General features: G+C 36.4%; 1 protein-coding gene across 3 annotated transcripts in view; it reads right to left on the bottom strand.

Annotated features, from left to right (window-relative positions):
* Positions 1–1,550: 1,550 nt before the first annotated feature.
* The window catches only part of HEATR5B (HEAT repeat containing 5B), a 98,533-nt gene continuing 79,652 nt past the window's right edge, over positions 1,551–20,431 (bottom strand). For 2 of the 3 annotated variants that reach the window (XM_055539808.1, XM_055539809.1), the window contains exons 28-36: positions 19,792–20,029; positions 18,436–18,690; positions 16,246–16,373; positions 13,819–13,963; positions 13,053–13,319; positions 11,484–11,708; positions 7,239–7,390; positions 4,997–5,210; positions 1,551–2,467 (exon numbers count right to left, since the gene is read on the bottom strand). In XM_055539808.1, coding sequence (XP_055395783.1) covers positions 2,163–2,467; positions 4,997–5,210; positions 7,239–7,390; positions 11,484–11,708; positions 13,053–13,319; positions 13,819–13,963; positions 16,246–16,373; positions 18,436–18,690; positions 19,792–20,029 — 1,929 coding nt within the window. In that variant the 3' untranslated portion in view covers positions 1,551–2,162. The remainder of the gene's footprint in view (positions 2,468–4,996; positions 5,211–7,238; positions 7,391–11,483; positions 11,709–13,052; positions 13,320–13,818; positions 13,964–16,245; positions 16,374–18,435; positions 18,691–19,791; positions 20,030–20,431) is intronic. The other variant, XM_055539810.1, reaches the window with a different exon arrangement.

Consider the following 20,431-nt stretch of genomic DNA (forward strand, 5'->3'; position numbering starts at 1 on the left):
AGAGAAGGAAAAGAGAGAGAATCATTGCTACTGCATGATGTAGTATATTCCCCAAAGCAGGAAATGATGGGGAAAGCCTGGGAGGTACAAAGACCAGCAGAGAACAGCCAAGCGAGAGATAAACATACTTCATAAATAGATGAATGAAAAGGGTTATGTGCACAAAAACAAGGAGACTGGAAAACAGTCTGGCAGTTTCTTAGAAAGTTAAACACAGAGTTCCCACTGAGCCAGCAATTCCACTCCCAGATATACACCCAGACCAAGTGAAAAACAAGAGCAACACAAATACTTGTACACAACTGTTTACAGCAGCACTATTTGTAATACACAGAAAATGAAAACAACACAAACGCCCATCAACTAATGAATGGATAAATAAAATATAAACAGAAAGGAACAGTATTCAACCATTAAAAAGGATGCAGTACTGATGCATGCTACCACATGCATGAACCTTAAAAATGTTAAGTCAAGAAGTCAGTCACAAACAGTGTATGATTTCATTTATATGAAATGTTCATATTTAATATGAGAATTGATAGAAAGTAAGCTTGGGGGAAATAGAGAACTTGTGGGGCAATAGCTAAATGGTGTCAGATTTCTTTCTGGGATAATGAAAATGTTTACAATTCATTGTGGTGATGGTTATACTACTCTGTGAACATACTAAAAACCACTGAATTATACATTTAATATGGGTGAATTGTATGGTATATGAATAATATCTCAATAAAGTGTTACCAAAAAACCTCTAAAAAACAAAGAGAATAGCTTTGGAAAAGCAGGTATAAAATGAAAAAACAAAAAACCTTGCAGAAGTAAAAGTCATTAAGAAAATAAATGAGAACACACCTATCTGAGGTCTAAAGACTACATGAGGAAGGCAAGGCTACATCAGCTGCCAATTGGTGAGGGTCTGAGAGAGAATAAGTAGGAGGTAGTAGGTGATGACCAGAGAAGGTGATGGCACCCCACTCCAGTACTCTTGCCTAGAAAATCCCATGGACGGAGGAACCTGGTAGGCTGCAGTCCATGGGGTCGCGAAGAGTCGGACACGACTGAGCGACTTCACTTTCATGCATTGGAGCAGGAAATGGCAACCCACTCCAGTGTTCTTGCCTGGAGACTCCCAGGGACAGGGGAGCCTGGTGGGCTGCCGTCTATGGGGTCGCACAGAGTCGGACAAGACTGAAGCAACTTAGCAGCAGCAGAAGCAGCAGTAGGTGATGACAAGGTACGTATTTGGAACGTTCAGAAAGGTTCAGTCTACATTACACATCTGGTAAAACTTGGTGTTTAAAGTGTGCTAAACAGTATGGCAAACATTCATTCATCAATTATCTATTTGATGTGGTAAAATTCCCACTGCATAAGAGACTGGCGTAACTATGACTAATTCATTTTTGTATGCCCTCCAGCACTTAGCTCGATGCCGTCGACATAGTAGGCACTCAATATTGAATGAAACCAACCAGAGCCAGAACTCAAGGCTCTGTAATTACAAAGCATAAGTGAGGCCAAATTGCAGCCATTAAAAAAACCAGAACATTATTCCATATTTGAATCATTTTAATGGATCTTTAAATGAGAGTTTTAATTCAGTTAACTAAAATATACACAAGCATAATTTAGTAATCTAATATGAAAGCAAGAAGATCTAGCAGAAAGGTAAGGACTTTCTGAGAAATGCTAAGAAAATGTAACTTTATTCTTAATATATACACCATGAAACAGACACTTCACATTATTTTGTTTCTTCAAAACTTAAATTCTGCTTGCTTTTCAGTTAATTTTTTTTGGTAACAGATGCTATTGAATATACCATTTTTTTCCTGACAATAACAACAGGCCGCCCAACTACATGATACAATATTTTGCATTTAATTTAAAAGATTATGGCTCAGTGTTTAAAAAATAAATTAATTAATAAAAGAGAAACATTATTAGGAAAAAAAATGAAAGCACATTCACCACAATAAAAAAAAAAATCATTCCTTCAAAATTAGAAACCCGTGTGAGCATTATTTCACTTACCCTACCTCGGAAGCATATAATTCCTGTGTATAAATAAAGTTGAACCTATAGACTGGAATGATACAGTGGTTACCACTAATTAGGCCCTAACTGACAATATAAACAAAAATAAATGGAATTGCACATTAAAAGAAACTTGTTTTTAGCTTAATTGTTGGCGCAGAGTGCACGGTTGGGGCTGGCTGCCTGGTGGCCACTTTAGCCTTACTAGCTTGACTTGCTCTAACAGCAGTTTCCAGACGTACTTTCAGCTCAGGAGCTGCTCCCATTACTGTCTTGAAAGCGTGTGGATACAGAGGTCCAATATGCATTAAATTCTGGAGTGCAAACTCATGGAGATCTTTGGAAGCTGTGCTTGCTGAGGCAAAAGAATTTTCATCCAGCAGGTAAGAGATCAAAGTGGGAACTAAAAGAGCAAGTAATTGGACTCCTGCAAATAACAAAGATAAAGTCTGAAGATGCTCATGAATCTGAAAATTACAGTAAACCTTTATTTAACCCTAGGCAATTACCACAGTAGTCTGAATTATAATAAAACACAAGTAAATGTGCCCAATCTATTTTAGACCTCAATAATTATTCATTATTAATATTGAGTATTTACTAATTCTCCAAGTCACGTTAGGGTAGGAAATCAGGTTTGATTTCCTGTTAAGACTATATATTTTGCATTTATACTAATTGTTTTATTTTAAAAAATACTGGCTAAAACATAAAAATGAAGAATTTTACAAATGCCACTGGTAAAATGTATTTTGAGAATAAAATTGTGAAAATTCCAAGGGTATTCCAGAATAGGAAGGTTCGAAGTTTAATGCAACAAGGAACAGCAACATGAAGCATTCATTAAGAGGAAGAAACCATCAAAGGCATGAGCTAATGTATACATTAATGTGATGACAACCATTTCCCTTTGGTTTGTGCACGGCAGTTAGCCTCAGATTTAGTATTAATTTTCAAAAAGTGACGACTGCCTATTCTACCTCTTAGAAGTCTTACTATAGTACAAAACATCTGAGTAAAGCAGTTCTTTAAAAAATGAAATCATTATGGTGCTTACTGTTGATATAGCCCATTAATACCAAATACTAGAAATTGGTTTGAGAATTGAAGCTACATTGCCTCAGTTATTTCATACTTTAAATTAATTGGCTCTTACATGGAAAATTAAAGGGTTATTTATTAAATGAACCTTGTTAAATCTAATTATTAAACTATATTTAATTTCATGAATAATACATGAATATAGTCTTGCTGTTAAAAGAATTCAAACAACAGAGAATTATTTGAAAAAGTATAAGACTCTCTTCCCTACCTAAATTAGAACACCTGTTCAGGAATTGATCCCAAGAGTCAACTCAAGTCAGACATAATTTAATACTAACTATGCAAAAGTCAATAAGCTCAATGTTGAGATTATGAAATGAATAAGATTTAGTCTGTATGTTTATGGAATTTACATTGAGTAAAATACAAATAAAGACAAAATTATGTTGAGTCACCAAACATGGACCATGATGTCAGTCATAACATTTCTATCCAAATAATCTGTTAACATCTAGTTTCAACTAAACTTATCAGCTCCTCCCAAACAGCTCTTCTTCCTGAACTTTTCAATTTTAAGATGGCTTCCATGCTTCTTCCAAGTAACACAGTAATATTTGGCTCTTCTCTTTCTCTTGTCCCTATAACCTATACTCATCAAGTCAGATCAATTTTTTTTTCCACAATCACTTCTATACTCTTCTCTTCCACTGCAGTAATTCTGGATTATCATTTTATAGGGAACTTATCAGCAATAGCTTTTTTAAAATCTCCACTACCTTTCTAACATCTGTGAAATTCTTTCAAGAGAAGGAAAAATTTTATGATAGAAAAACTGATGCAATTTTTACCCAGAGAATAATCTGGCAATATATATTAAAAGTCTTAAAAATGTGCCTTCCTTTCAACCCAATAATTTCACTTAAAAAAATTATCTGATAGAAGTAACACACAGGAGGAGATGGCCCTTTGTCTTTTAAACTCTGTTTTGGACTATGGGGGTGAATGACCATGGGCCTGGCAAGTCATGTAAGAACACCCGTCCCACTGCTTCCACCATTTGTGAAACATGGAAGGTTCCACTAATCAGATACCACATTTCAGAGTTCTGTGAAGACCCCAGAGGAATGACTCTAGTTATACTGTTAAATTCTACTTCTACTGTTTTTTATTCTGTTAATGCAAATTTACTTCATTTAAAAAAAACATAGAATGATCACAGATAATAAAATGTCAATTTTTAAAAAAAATAAGTGTGCAAAGATATCTGTACAAGAACACTCATTTCAGTTATTGATGATCTTAAAAAAACTGGAAACAGCTTAAGAATTCAATCATAAGGTACTAGTTTAAAAAGTACAGTCCTTCTGTAACGATTAGAAGTCATAGTTTTAAAGATAAATTTTAGATTGTGATGAAATCTAAGCTTAGGGAATAAAGAGGAGTAAGTATTAAGTTGCATAAGTCTCTGGTTAAATGGATGTATATGGTAGTTTTTCATTAAATTAAAAAACAATAATTTTAAATTCTGTAGTATTTTAATACTGATGTTTAGCATGAATATTAATCTGGTCCTATTTATTAAAAAGCTTTTATATATCTCTTACAAACACCAAAATGTATTATTCTTAAAAATATATTAAACAGCCATATTTTCCCTAGTTCTTAAACAGTACCTTCCTAGAAGAAAAGATCCATGGGTTGAAATGCATCCGTAATTTATTTTAAACTCTTGCTCTTAAATATAAATCAATTCAATTTTGTTAGCAAGATAAGCAAAAACATTAAGCTTTCACATAATAACAACCTTTAGAAAATTTACTGCTGCAGTGGCCTGTGTCAAGTAGCAAATAAGATTAATATGTAATACAAATCTTCATTTTAGACTAGTGGCTTTTTAGAGGAAAGTACTTACTGTTCTGTTCTTCCCCAAGAGCAACCAATGTTTCAAGAACTTTGATTCCTTCTTGAACAGCTAAGAGTTCTGTACTACTGCCTGGTCTGTTTCTTTCAACAGCTTTTAGCTTTTCAACTACTATTGGAGCTAAGGAATGGATATAAGGAGTTGAAAGGGCCCGATTGGAATGTTGAAAAACTGAGAGGAGAAGCTGGTAACATTTGGCTTGAACCTATAAAAGAAAATAATTTTATTAATTTACATGTGTGACAGTTCTTATTTGCTCTACAATCACATTGCATCTTAATATGTATGGAAAACAAGCAATACTGCAGGATGAAAATAGAAATGTGATGAATTAATGCCATTTCTACTTATAGAAATGGAATAATAAAACTTCTAATATGCTAACTAAATAAAATTTAAATTAATCAAACATTCCTTATATGTTAGCTCCCAAAATACCACTGCTTATATAATTTTTGTATTTCTGTACTGTGTAAGAAATTAGATAACAGGAATTCTAATTTTTAATTCTTTCTTTAATCTACAACTGTCCCTCTCACCTTTTCAGTTCAGTTCAGTTCAGTCGTGTCCGACTCTTTGAGACCCCATGAATCACAGCACACCACGCCTCCCTGTCCATCACCAACTCCCAGAGTTCACTCAAACTCATGTCCATCGAGTTGGTGATGCCATCCAGCCATCTCATCCTCTGTCGTCCCCTTCTCCTCCTGCCCCCAATCCCTCCCAGCATCAGTCTTTTCCAATGAGTCAACTCTTCGCATGAGGTGGCCAAAGGGCTGGAGTTTCAGCTTTTGCATTAGTCCTTCCAAAGAAATCCCAGGACTGATCTTCTTTAGGATGACTGGTTGGATCTCCTTGCAGTCCAAGGGACTCTCAAGAGTCTTCTCCAACACCACAGTTCAAAAGCATCAATTCTGCGGCGCTCAGCCTTCTTCACAGTCCAACTCTCACATCCATATATGACCACTAGAAAAACCATAGCCTTAACTAGACAGACCTTTGTTGGCAAAGTAATATCTCTGCTTTTCGATACACTATCTAGGTTGGTCATAACTTTCCTTCCAAGGAATAAGCATCTTTTAATTTCATGGCTGCAATCACCATCTGCAGTGATTCTGGAGCCCAGAAAAATAAAGTCTGATGCTGTTTCCCCATTGATTTCCCATGAAGTGATGGGACCAGATGCCATGATCTTCGTTTTCTGAATGGTGAGCTTTAAGCCAACTTTTTCTCTCCCCTCTTTCACTTTCATCAAGATGGTTTTTAGTTCCTCTTCACTTTCTGCCATAAGGGTGGTGTCATCTGCATATCTGAGGTTATTGATATTTCTCCCGGCAATCTTGATTCCAACTTGTGCTTCTTCCAGTCCAGTGTTTCTCATGATGTACTCTGCAAATAAGTTCCTCTCACCTTAACCTAACATATTTTATATGGCTAATATTTGAATGATGTCAAACAAAGCTATAAAATATATCACACACGTCAACTCCATGTGGATTCTCTGAAAATATTTAAGTGTTCTTAAATATTTAAGATATCTAAAATACTTTGTAGGCCTAGAACACAATTTAAGTGTTCGAGGCCTACAAAGTAGTTTCAGTGGCTCCACTTTAGATTAGAAAGACTTCATATTAATAAGAAGCAAAAGAACAAAGAAGAAAGGAAGGTGCATTAACTCATTGATGTAAGGGAACAAAGTGGGAAAAACTGTTTTAGTGCTTCGGTACAAGAGAAGCTACTAAACATCACTGGACAAAAGAAAAATGCCTGGGGAATATTTTAAAAATACACATCTGTGGACCACACATCTGGAGACTCTCAGGAAGACAGTGGTAGATGTTACTAAATTGCTTTTTCTCCTGATGTTCAATAGGTTTAAGAATTATCTGTTTTGATGCTGACACTATAAAACAATAAAACTTATTTTTTAGAAAAACATTTTTTTAATGTCCTTGGTGTGATTAAGTAAACAGTGAAAAAGACAAACACATGAAGTCTCTACCAGTATATGCCAGGGCTGAGCAAGTATTTTAGATACTGGGGAATTTCTGCATATATAAATTAACATATACATGTCTCTCCTAAGTTTTAACCAGTGACCTTTTCCAGTTTTCTGGAAAATTCATATAACAAATACTTTTCATTTGATGAATCACAAATTTTTAATGAATCCATCTGAAATTTATCTTATATAGAGTGGAAGGTTTACTATTATGTTTTAAGTGTAACTTACCCACGGGTCACATGAATTTAATGCGTTTTTAAATCTGTAAATGCAGCCATTCTGCAGTGACTGAACTCCTATTATTTCACTACCAGCAGACCACAGGAAAAGTGCAATTGCTGTTAGCATGCTTACTTCATCAGGCACAGGCACAGAATCTTCTGAAATAATAGCAGAAAATTAAAAAAAAAAAAAAGAATTTTCTGGAATATATGAATAATGAAATACTTATATATATATAAAGGATACACACACACACACACACACACACACACACACACATATAAAGGATTTATATATATCCTTTATATATATAAAGGATTCCCTGGTAGCTCAGCTGATAAAGAATCTACCTGCAATGCAGGAGACCCTGGTTAGACTCCTGAGTTGGGAAGATCCCCTGGAGAAGGGAGAGGCTACCTACCCCAGTATTCATGGGCTTCCCTGGTGGCTCAGATGGTACAGAACCCACCTGCAATGCAGGAGAGCTGGGTTCGATGCCTGGGTTGGAAAGATCCCCTGGAGGAGGGCATGGCAACCCACTGCAGTATTCTTGCCTGGAGAATTCCATGGACAGAGGAGCCTTGTGGGCTACAGTCCATGGGGTCACAAAGAGTCGGACATGACTGAGTGACTAAGCATAGCACATATATAAATGAAAGCATATATAATTATGACATTTAATGTTTATCTTGTTAAAAATCTACCTTAAAAAGCAAAATATTAACTCCTGATAAAGTTAGAATAGTTTTAGTAACATTAATAAAACTAATTAAAGTTTTCCCCTCCAAATATTAATCTGAAAAAAATTCAGGTAATAAAAGTAGGATATAGTTTGTTTAAAATTCAACAAGGGTAAGGGAAAGAAAATAAAATGTAGTATTTTGCCATCCAGGGACAGTTTAAGTTTAATTTCCAGGTTTTTGTTTATTTCTTCTGGTCTGGGTTAGTCTTTTATATATAATTATTTATAAACATGATTTTTAATAGATATAATGGACATATAATCCAAATGAGTATATAAATATATTTAATATCTTTCCTACTGCCAGATAGTTGTATTTATCACTTTTGTATTTTCTTTATTATAAAACAGACTGTAATAAATAAACCTGAACACAAGTTTTTGATCAAGGTCAGAGTATGAGATCTTAAAAGCTCTTCGTATATTTTGCAGAAATGACTCCATGAAAGTCTTAACTGTTCTAAATTCCCTTTAGCAAAGTATGAAAATGTTCTCCTGGCATCGATTCCACCTGTACATACTCACATTTTTTTGTTAAATGAGTTTTATAGGTAAAAATTTATATTATTTTTTTTTTGTTTTTATTTCTTTGCTTATATAATAATGTGGCCAATTTTTTTATATGCTTGGTGGGCATTTCTATTTCTCTCTTACCATTGCCTGTTCTCTCCTTTCTTTGTTGTTGTTGTTTAGTTGCTAAATCATGTCCAACTCTTTTGTGACTCAATGGACTGTAGCTCATCAGGCTCCTTGGTCCACAGGATTTCCCAGGCAAGAACACTGGAGTGAGTCGCCATTTCCTTCTCCAGGGCATCTTCCTAACCCAGGGATCTAACCCGTATCTCCTGCATTGGCAGGCAGATATTTTACCACTGAACCACCTGAGAAGCTCGTTCTTTCTTATACTGGGTGTTAAATGTTTATCTTATAAGATTTTTTTGTACATAAATGATATTAACACTGACATTATTATTTTCAGTTTTTGATCTTTTTCAGCATTCATTTTGTGAAATTTTTCCTTCTAGTTTTATTGAGATTTAATTGAAACACAGTTCAGTTCAGTTAGGTTCAGTTGCTCAGTCATGTCCGACTCTCTGCAACCCCATGAATTGCAGCACGCCAGGCCTCCCTGTCCATCACCAACTCCCAGAATTTACCCAAACTCATCTCCATCGAGTCGGTGATGCCATCCAGCCATCTCATCCTCTGTTGTCCCCTTCTCCTCCTGCCCCCAATCCCCTCCCAGCATCAGAGTCTTTTCCAATGAGTCAACTCTTTGCACAAGGTGGCCAAAGTATTGGACTTTCAGTCTCAGCATCAGTCCTTCCAATGAACACTCAGGACTGGTCTCCTTTAGAATGGACTGATTGGATCTCCTTGCAGTCCAAGGGACTACAAGAGTCTTCTCCAGCACCACAGTTCAAAAGCATCAATTCTTCGGTTCTCTGCTTTCTTCACAGTCCAACTCTTACATCCATATACGACCACTGGAAAAACCATAGCCTTGACTAGAAGGACCTTTGTTGGCAAAGTAACATCTCTGCTTTTTAATATGCTCTCTAGGTTGGTCATAACTTTCCTTCCAAGGAGTAAGCGTCTTTTAATTTCATGGCTGCAATCACCATCTACAGTGATTTTGGAGCCCCAAAAAATAAAGTCTGACAATGTTTCCCCATCTATTTCCCATGAAGTGATGGGACCAGATGCCATGATCTTAGTTTTCTGAATGTTGAGCTTACAGTACTATATATATATTTAAAATGTACAGCATAATAATTTGACTCACATACATTATGAAATGACTATCAAAATAAGTTTAGCAAACATCCTCCATCTCATATAGATACAAAATTGAAGAAACAGAAAAAAATATTTTCCTTCTGCTAAGAAATTTTAGGATTTATCACCTACTTTTAATGCATGTCATTTTTCACAGGCTTATGTTAAATTTTATAGTCCAATATGCAGATGGTGATTGCAGCCATGGAATTAAAAGATGCTTACTCCTTGGAAGGAAAGTTATGACCAATCTAGAGAGCATATTAAAAAGCAGAGACATTACTTTGCCAACAAAGTTCGTCTAGTCCAGGCTATGGTTTTTCCAGTGGTCATGTATGGATGTGAGAGTTGGACTGTGAAGAAAGCTGAGCGCCGCAGAATTGATGCTTTTGAACTGTGGTGTTGGAGAAGACTCTTGAGAGTCCCTTGGACTGCAAGGACATCCAACCAGTCCATTCTAAAGGAGATCAGTCCTGGGTGTTCATTGGGAGGACTGATCCTAAAGCTGAAACTCCAGTACTTTGGCCACCTCATGGGAAGAGTTGACTCATTGGAAAAGACTCTGATGCTGGGAGGGGGTTGGAGGCAGGAGGAGAAGGGGACGACAGAGGATGAGATGGCTGGAAAGCATCACCAACTCGATGGACATGAGTTTGGGTAAACTCCGGGAGTTGGTGATGGACAGGGAGGCCTGGCGTGCTGCGATTCATGGGGTCGCAAAGAGTCAGAGACGACTGAGTGACTGAACTGAACTGATATTGATATTTTCCATTGACTTAAACTTACACAGTTCAATTTTACTGCCCTATCTGTTCATTCTTGGGCCTACTCCACAGTTTTAGATAGTGTGGAAATGTTTTAATAGGTAATATGACAAATTTTTAATTATTCTGTTTTCAGTCTTTTCACATTTACAACAGAAATAACATGAAAGAAAATGTCAAACACTGAAAAAAAATGGACATAAATGTGAATAAGCATTCCCCCCTAAATTAAACACAAACATGAAAAATGCTTATACTTACTAGGCAAACAAGAAATGCAAGTAAAAACAATAAAATAGCATGTTTTACTTACCAGATAATGAAATTTAAAAGTCTGAAATACCATGTATTGGTGGGAATCATGCACTGTTGGTGGTAGTGCAAACTCACATAACTACTCTGCAGAGCAATTTGGCAATGTCTGATAAAATTAAAATGTGTCATCAATTCCACTTCTAGGGGTATGCTGTAGAAAATCTCATAGCACATGTGCATAAGGAATTTATAAGGATGGTCACTGAGACAATTTTTATAACTAGGAAAAATAAAAAATAGTAAAAATGGCCATTGATCAGGGAACGATTAATAACTGATAAATATAAAATGACAGACAACTACCGAGGAGTTCAGAACAATTTACAATCTAAGCGTTTTATATATACACATTCTTTCTTTGGGGGGAAAACTCCCAAGATGTATGTAAGAGGTAAGACAAGGGAAGGACCCAGGTCTGCTGCACTGCAGGCAGATTCTTCACCATTTGAGCCACCTGGGAAACCCAACGCAAGGGCATCGAGTGTCAATACTCAAAATCGGAACTGAAAGTTCACATCTAAAAGATGGGACTAAAAACACTTCTCTGAGTTTATCCAGTGTTATATAGCAGTTTTCTGATGAGCTCATTCAGTCAGTCATTAAGGAACAAATATCGTAATAAATTAAAAAAATTAAAACTGACTAGATTACCTGGTTGGGAATATTCTAGGATGCATGCCAGAGTGCTACGAATTAGAGCTGTCCACTGTTTCTGAGTCTCCTCAGTTTTGGCCATTGAAAGTGTCACAATACTTTTGATGCCTTGAAGAGCTGCACTGACTGGTGGAGGAACCTGATTATCTGCAGACTTTATTGCTGTGTCTTTCAATATTCTTGCAATTAAAAACAGAATTGTGGGCAAGATTGTCATACATCCTGAAATAAAAACAAATCAGATTATCTTGTATTACTTCAGTGCGTGTATGTTTCAATTGTTTGTATCTTTTTACAACTGACTATGGTTTAATATTACTTCCCTTCCTTGTATTTATACAAAATTTATTGCACTGCTATTACTATAATTCAATGTTTGAAAGATAAAAAGGATGTCGCAAGCTATTTCAAAGAAGTCAATATTTTCTTTCTTTTCCTAATTTGCCTTGTTTTTTTATATTACTTCTAGTGTTTCACACAGAAGGAAAACTTCTGTCAAATACTTTGAAAAGTAGTTGAGAAACTTGGTGAATCATGTAGCAATTCCAAGACAAGTAATCAATCTCACTGTACTAAGTGAGCGTTAGTACTAAGTTAGTCAATGTACTAACCAAGTCAGGAAACTGATAAAAATGCTGATAAATAGGTAAGGCAAACTGAAAAATAGGTAAGGCAAAAAGAAATGAAAGAATCCTAGGATTTGTAGCTGAAAGAACTTTAAGGTAATCAAATTAACCACCCACTTAACGGTTAAGACTCCCTTCTCCACTGTGACATGCCTCCGGTGTAGACTGCCTATGAAGCTTCAATGGAGTAGTGTTTTCATATCTGTAGGCTTGTGCTGAGCTGAAAGATACCTTTATATCTTCTGATACGATATCTATTTCCTAGATACAACAGAGGCAAAGTTTACTTTTTTTATTTTTTAACATTTGTTTGTTTGGTTTTGTCAGGTCTTAGTTGCAGCATGTGAGATCTTTTAGTTTCAGCATGTAAACTCTCAGCTGCAGCATGAGGGATCTAGTTCCCTGACCGGGAATCAAGCCCGGACCCCCTGTGTTGAAACCAGAGCCTTAGCCACTGGACCACCAGGGAAGTATCAAGTGCCTACTTTTCTATCCACTAGTTCTTCAAGTATCTGCAGACAGCTATTATATTTTTCAGGTATAATTTTTTAATTAACAGTTGCTCCTTAAAGTTGGTTGTCACTCTTCTCTGACATGTTTGTCGGTGTGGCTCAAGAGTAGCAACCAGATCAGAAAATAAAGTGTTTAGTAATTTTACTTTATGTCTATTTGCTAACATTCAATGTCTTCTCTCAAGCTGTGGGTCTGTCTCTTTGCTGAAGTTTCTTTGAAATGTACCTGAAAAAGGCATCTAGAGTTTTGGTTTTTTAAATCTTAAGTCTTTATAGGCTCCTAAAGCAAACAAACCCTTAAAAATAAGTCCTACTTTTCCTTTAAGACTTAATAGGAAAATAAATCATCATAGCACTTAAAATCAAAGGCAAGCTCATCTCTGTCTAATACTGTATAATACATTTACAAATAGTGAGCAACACCATACCAGCAGGTGAACAGAGAGACGGCAAGTCGGAGAGTATGGTAACTGTGGCTGCCACCAAACGAGCACTTTCTTCTGACAGTCGAGTTTTAGTGGCTATGTGACTTGGAGAGTCCGACATCTTGGTACTGAGATGTGGCATATGACGTACTAAAATGAACATCAACAGCTCCATAGTTGCAAACACAAGAGATTTTCCAGGAATGAGACCACCACTGTCACCTCCTTCTCCTAATACAGGACAAGACTCTTTTTCCATATCATCCTCATCTTGGGTAAAAGAAAATCTGGTGAAATTCTCAGCAAAAAGGATAACAAATAGTAGAGGTAACAACACAGTAAGTATGTTTAATAAATTCTTTCAAAAGAATTTAGAATTTACAACTAAATGTCTAACTGATGCCATGTCTTTCTCAGAATAATTCTCTGCCTTATAATTGTTTATTGACCTCTCCTTAAATGTAACAATTCATTTTCTACTTTACTTTACTAAAAATAAAATTTTTATTAGGTATTTTTAATAGGAATGTATTTCATAATAGGAGTAACACATATGCTAGGCTTGAAACACATGAAGTTAACACTTTTGCACGTGAAAACAGTTGAATATGAGCAATTTCATTTGGGTCATTCTAATGAAAGTAAAATCAACTGCAATCTTTTAAATGTATGGTTAAATTTTTTCATTAAAAACTTCCTGACATTAATATTCAAAAAATTAGAATAGAAATAAATCTACTTTAAAGTTAGTGTAATTTCTTGTGCTTACTTAGTGTGTTTCTTTTTTCTTGCAAATAATCCTGAGCAGCTCTTACTATCTGTTGTACAACTCCAGTCACCAGCAGCTGGACAGACGGTGGATTCCAGGTCAACAGGAGGCGGTGTAAAACACTCAGTAACTCAACACCAATCAGCTATTATAAATTAATAGAGAGAAATTAAATTAATTTAAAGGATATATTTATATTATTAAATCTAGGAGAATATACATATAAAAATACATAGATTTGGTAGCTAAAGTTAATACATAAAATATGCAGCAAATATTATAATAATCTTGAAAAATGGTTATATTTTATCTCAATGTATTTTCAGTCAAAAATTACTTCATTATATATTTAAATGATTTTTCCATTTAAAATATTTCTTTTCTCTTTTGGACTAAACAGCATTGCTAGTGTTTAGTGCCACTAAAATTTATGATTTCTAATCCGAGTATTCAAGAGTAGTCCACCAGAAATTCTAGGCAGGCTGGCAAGCTGCTCCAAGATTCGTCTCAGAACTATTACAAACTTTAACCACTCACTATTCACTTAGGCTTCTCACAATCTTCCACATCAACCCCATCCAATGAACCCACCTCAAATTTCAAAGAGGGAGAAAAAAAATTAAATTGCAACCAAAGCCACCTTTACCTCTTTCCTTAAGATCAAGATCAGCCCCTTGTCCGAGGCTGATAATTTTTTTCTCACATGTTTCCATGCCATCCTTTTTGACTTCCCAAGGATTCATCAAGGACCTCAATCATACCCCATATATCATAGATAAACTAAGCTAAGCGTCTCTTCCCCAATATAAGTAGTTGCTCAAGTCTTTCCTATCTAATTTCCCTCCACGCCTCAGAAAACCCTCACATCCTTCCATCTGCCCCCATGATCTCTTCTGTCTCTGTCCTGATGGAAAGATGCCACTCCCTTCACCCCTTCATTCACTCCTCAAAACTTCTCTAATCTGGCTCCATTCACCTGAGAAAATGCTCTGCCTGAGGTCACCAATAACCTCCTGGGACTCTCTTCTGTCCTGACTCACTAGATTCTGTTCCTCTGAGACTTGTCTGTCCTTGACAATCTCTCTTGTCTTTGGTAACTCTGTTCTCTTTAGTTCTCCTACCTCTCCAGTAGTCTGCACTGCTGATTAATTTCCCTCATCTCCACCCTTATTTGTTATTTATCTCTAAAGTTCCAGTCTTGGCCCTGTTTCCTTCTTCTTTTATTCAGTTTTCTGAGGCCAGTGAACTCATTGTCTCTCTGGAATTATGAAAACAGCCTCGTAATTGACCTCCTTTCTCCCTTCTCATGTCTTAAAAATCAACCACTATAAAACTGATGGAGAGGTCAAATTTATGTCTATTGTAGTTATGAAATACACATTTAACCATGTTGTTTAATCTACTGCACTTACAGTCAATTATTTCAATTTTAACATAATATGTCACACACCTTCATTCACAGATTAAACTTTATTGGTTTGACTATTTGAAAACAACCCTCAAGTTTCTTGTGGTAATGTGCAGTCTAGCTGAGGCCCAGCTTTAAGCTACAAGGCTGGAGTACAAGATGAGTTCATCAGTAAGTGACGCTTATAATCACACAGCACATACTTCATTTTGTTTCATGTGGGTTTTTTTCTTTTTTATTGAGCAAATATCATGTACAAAACTAACTTTAAGAGAACACAATGATAAGAACTTTGTTTTTTTTATCTTTTTGTGTTTTATAGAAGATTATCCCAAGAGGTACTATTTGGTAGTGATGGTGTCCAAAGAAATGGTTATTATGAAGATAAAAAGACTTCCTAATTAAAACAAACAAACAAATCCAGTGGAAACTTGGTTCTGTAACATGAATAAAATCCTCTAAAAATTCCATACAAAAAATTAGAAAACACAATTCATTAAATTTCTTAAATGAGTACTTGAGCCAGTGCAAAAACCTTATTAAATGAGATCAAGTTTAATCAAACATTTAAAAGTGACATAATTTATTTGGATTTTCCAGGCAAGAATACTGGAGTGGTTTGCCATTTCCTACTCCAGGGGATCTTTCTAACCCAGGGATCAAACCTGGGTCTCCCGCATTGCAGCAGACTCTTTACTGAATGAGCCACCAGGAAATCCCCAGTTTATTAATAGCCTTATGAATTAACTCAGCCCTTTACTAGCAGAACCATTAACTGGGACTGAGGGGATCCTTTACATTTTTAGTTATATCTGATTGCTGATGAACTCATCAAAGAAGGTATAGTAATGATTCTAGTCCAGCGTGTCTGGTCATCCAACATTCAATATAAGGTCTTAGATGAAGCCAAAATCCTGAACACTTATTATATAATATGTATCTCATATGTGAGAAAATTACCTTAAGATAAATATGATGAATACAAAGCATAAATTATCTATTATAGAAATATACTGCACCTGATCTTCTGCAATATGGATTCGGGCATAAGGAGAATCTAGCAAGGTGTGCAAGGCCTGTAGACAAGCTGTAACATGTTCAACAGGCTCCTCAGGCCTTGGGGAACAAAGGAACTGTATACTCACACCTGTAATATACAAAATTAACACACAGGTTTCTTAGTATAAAACACTTTGTTGCTTTGACAGCATTTTTTTTTTTTACCTACTTATTTTACAGCTTACTTTAACATGTATTTATTAATGCCTTAAAGTAAGTTCAAAATGATTGTCAAAATAAGTAGCCAAACTTAACATAGGTTGTAGCCTTGGAATGAGACAAACAGTCACATTGGAAGCAAGTGAGGGAGTTCCAAAGTCATCAGGTTGATTAAGAAGCTACTTAAAGACATTTAAAAATAATACATTAAGAATAAATTTATGAAAATTATAAGATTATGATAAATGATTGCAAATTCTTAAATGTTACAAGAGAATCTACACAGCAATTATAAATAACAATTACTCAAATTTGCTTTAACTTTACATTTATATTTATATGCATATATACATTTATATATGTGTATATATATAAAAATTTATACCTATATACACAATTTATGCATATATTACATTTATAATGTAAATATAAATTTATATTTCCTCAGAGTAATTTAAGTGTCAAGTAAAAAGAAAACATATAAAAAAAAGTTTAACTTTTTCCTTGAAAATTATTCAGTATTGCTCTGTGAGTGAACATGATAGAGAATTTTTAAGGAGTAATTTAATAATTAAATTTTTCTATTAAAAATTCAGTTAATTAAGAAAATGTGCTAAAAAAAAACACCTCTGTTTACTATTTCTTATCTGAACTATACTGTAAAATTTTTTTCCATAGCATTAAAATGAAAGATATGAAGGAGTTCAAAACATGCTGCACCAAAATATACCTTCTTGGCTGAACACATTTGAGAAATAGCAGATGCAGGCAGGGCTCTTTGACCCCCTTTCTACCCAAAAGCAGGTCATAAAATTTCTCATTAGAAAGATGCCCTCCCTGTATCAGGCAAAGAATATTTTTACTCCTTGAGCCTGGGAGTCGATGTTGAAATAGACCGATCAGAACAAACCTACTAAAATAAGCCTGATCTTCTACTGTTGCTGTTCAGTGGCTAAGCTGTGTCTGACTCTTGCGACCCCAGGGACTGTAGCCCACCAGGCTCCACTGTCCATGGAATTTCCCAGGCAAGAATACTGGTGTGGGTTGCCATTTCTTTCCCCAGTTGATCTTCCCAGACCAGGAATCGAACTTGCATCTCCTGCACTGGCAAGCAGATTCTTTGTTGCTGAGCTATCAAGGAAGCCCCGATTTTCCATTTGTTTCTCCCATATACTTTTTAGTTCCTGCACAACTTATCATCCCTGGCCCCAGCCCTTTGTCTTATCAGATCCCCACAATTTATTCTTGTTCGTGTAAAACTGTATACAATCTTTAAGACCTAAAAGTTTCTTCAGGTCTTCATTTTCCTCCTATGTACATGTAAAAGTTTTAAATCAATTATATTCAAAAGCAGAGACATTACTTTGCCAACAAAGGTCAGTCTAGTCAAGGCTATGGTTTTTCCAGTGGTCATGTATGGATGTGAGAGTTGGACTGTGAAGAAGGCTGAACGCCGAAGAATTGATGCTTTTGAACTGTGGTGTTGGAGAAGACTCCTTGAGAGTCCCTTGGACTGCAAGGAGATCCAACCAGTCCATTCTGAAGGAGATCAGCCCTGGGATTTCTTTGGAAGGAATGATGCTAAAGCTGAAACTCCAGTACTTTGGCCACCTCATGCGAAGAGTTGACTCATTGGAAAAGACTCTGATGTTGGGAGGGATTGGGGGCAGGAGGAGAAGGGGACGACAGAGGATGAGATGGCTGGATGGCATCACTGACTCGATGGACGTGAGTCTCAGTGAACTCTGGGAGTTGGTGATGGACAGGGAGGCCTGGTGTGCTGCGATTCATGGGGTCGCAAAGAGTTGGACACGACTGAGCAACTGATCTGATCTGATCTGATATGCTTTTCTCCTATTAATGTGTCTTATGTCAGTTTAATTCTTAAGCCAGTCACAGAACTTAAATGGTAGAAAGCAGTTTTTTCTCCCTTACAGATAAACATTTTGAGAAGTAATATATCTTGAGATACATTAAGATGGCTCACTTACCTAAAATCAGATGCATTCTGTCTTTGTTAATTTCTGCCAAAGATTTAGCACTAGGTGTTGCTCCTGATGCTTGGCTTAAATTGACCGCTATGGAACGTTTTTGTAAAGCGGATATTGCTGCTGCTTCTGCTGACTCTGAACATGTAAATCCTGTGCTGTTTAACCAAAGTGCCACTGCATGGAGAATTGGGGCCCAGGAATTCCGATAGTGCAGTCTAGCCGTATCAATAGTCTCAGGAGTATAAAATGCCCCACCTGAAAAACAATCAAATCAATGAAAAACATTACTTCTATTATACATATTCACTCATTTATGAACAACTTCCTTTAAAAATACCTGGTACATACTGGCTTAGTCCATTTGACCTGCTTTAAGAAAATACCACAGACTGAGTGGCTACACAACAGAAATTCATTTCTCATGGTTCTGGAGGCTGTAAGATGCCAGCATGGTTGGGTGAGGGCCTTCTTCCTGACTGACAGCCAGTACCTTCTTGCTTTCTTCACAAGGTGGAAGGTAGAAAGGGTTGGGGGCTCTGTAGGTTCTCTTTTACAAGGGGACTACTCCCATTCCTAGGGACTCCACCCTCATGACCAAAGCACCTCCCAAAGGACCCATACCTCCTAATACCATCACAACAGGGATTAGGTTTCAACATAAACATTCTGAGGTGATACAAATATTCAGATCACAGCACACATAAAAGAGGAATCTGGCCAAAGAGTTTCTCCCCAAGGATCTCTAAAACCGACATCATTCCTACAACTGCTTACCTGGAGTGCCTATCACTGCCTTGTGATTTATGCCAGCATTTCCAGCCTTTCCTCTGCAAGTGCTCACGCCTCTGAGTGCCTTCTACCTTGCCCCACCCATGGTCACAGGCTTCCTCTTCACTGTCGCCAGCAACTCGTAAAACCCTCATCACCTTTCCTTTCTCTTATAGCCAGCGAACTCTGTCTCTTCCTTTTTTCCCCCCACTCTTTGGCAAATTCTTCCCTTCTTCCTGCTTTCACTATCAAACTGAGGACTTCACATCTGCCCTGGCACACACACAGTGAGCAACACGGTGGTATACCTCATCATGATTACGCATAATAACTCTTTACACAGTTATTTAGAGTACCCCAGCTCAGACAGTTACTACTGTAACAGTGAGAACATTTTTGCTTGGGCTGACAAGTAAAGTTTAATGCCGTATCTGAATTGATAAATTCAGTATGGACAGAATATCAAGTTTAAGTCCACAGAAATTTAAGATGTTATTATTACTATTGTGGCCAGTCTCCACCAATTCCATTTTGTTTAATTACTACTTTGAACTCCATTAAAAGCAAAACTCTGAACGCAGTACTTACCATCTGGGGGGAGCTGACTAGCGAATTCAGCTGGTAAAGTTAAAAGCGCGTAGTCTTTTAATGCTGCCAACCACAGGCGACTAAGTATTGGCAGTTCAGGCTGTACAAGTGTTATTAAACTATCTGGTGGTAGTTCATCTATGGTACTGTCGTCATCATCATCGTCATCAGTATTTTTAACTGCTCTTTTTGGTTTTGACTCTGCTTCTTTTTTAATATTCATAGCAACCACATAGACCTAGTAAGATATTCAGGAGGAGAAAAGAACAAGATATAATATTAAGAAATGACATATCCTAAGCTGTTATGATTATATGGAGAAGAAAATGGCAACCCCACTCCAGTATTTTTGCCTGGGAAATCCCATGGACAGAGGAGTCTGGCAGGCCATCAGCCATGGGGTCGCAAGAGTCGGGAGCGACTTAGCGACTAAACCAACACCACTATGATTATACCGTTGAATCATCACAAGTAACCGAGTACTATTAGTAGAAAGTATGCAACTTCAGACTTTCCTGATATCCTCAAAAGAATAATCCCACCTATTTTGGAGGCAATCTTTTTTTTTTTTTAATAATAGATCTGACTACTGCTCTCACAGCACATTCCTTGAGTAGGGTTCTCTGAATTTTTTCTGGCT

This window comes from Bubalus kerabau, chromosome 11 (genome assembly GCF_029407905.1).
Source record: "Bubalus kerabau isolate K-KA32 ecotype Philippines breed swamp buffalo chromosome 11, PCC_UOA_SB_1v2, whole genome shotgun sequence".
Lineage (NCBI taxonomy): Eukaryota > Metazoa > Chordata > Mammalia > Artiodactyla > Bovidae > Bubalus > Bubalus kerabau.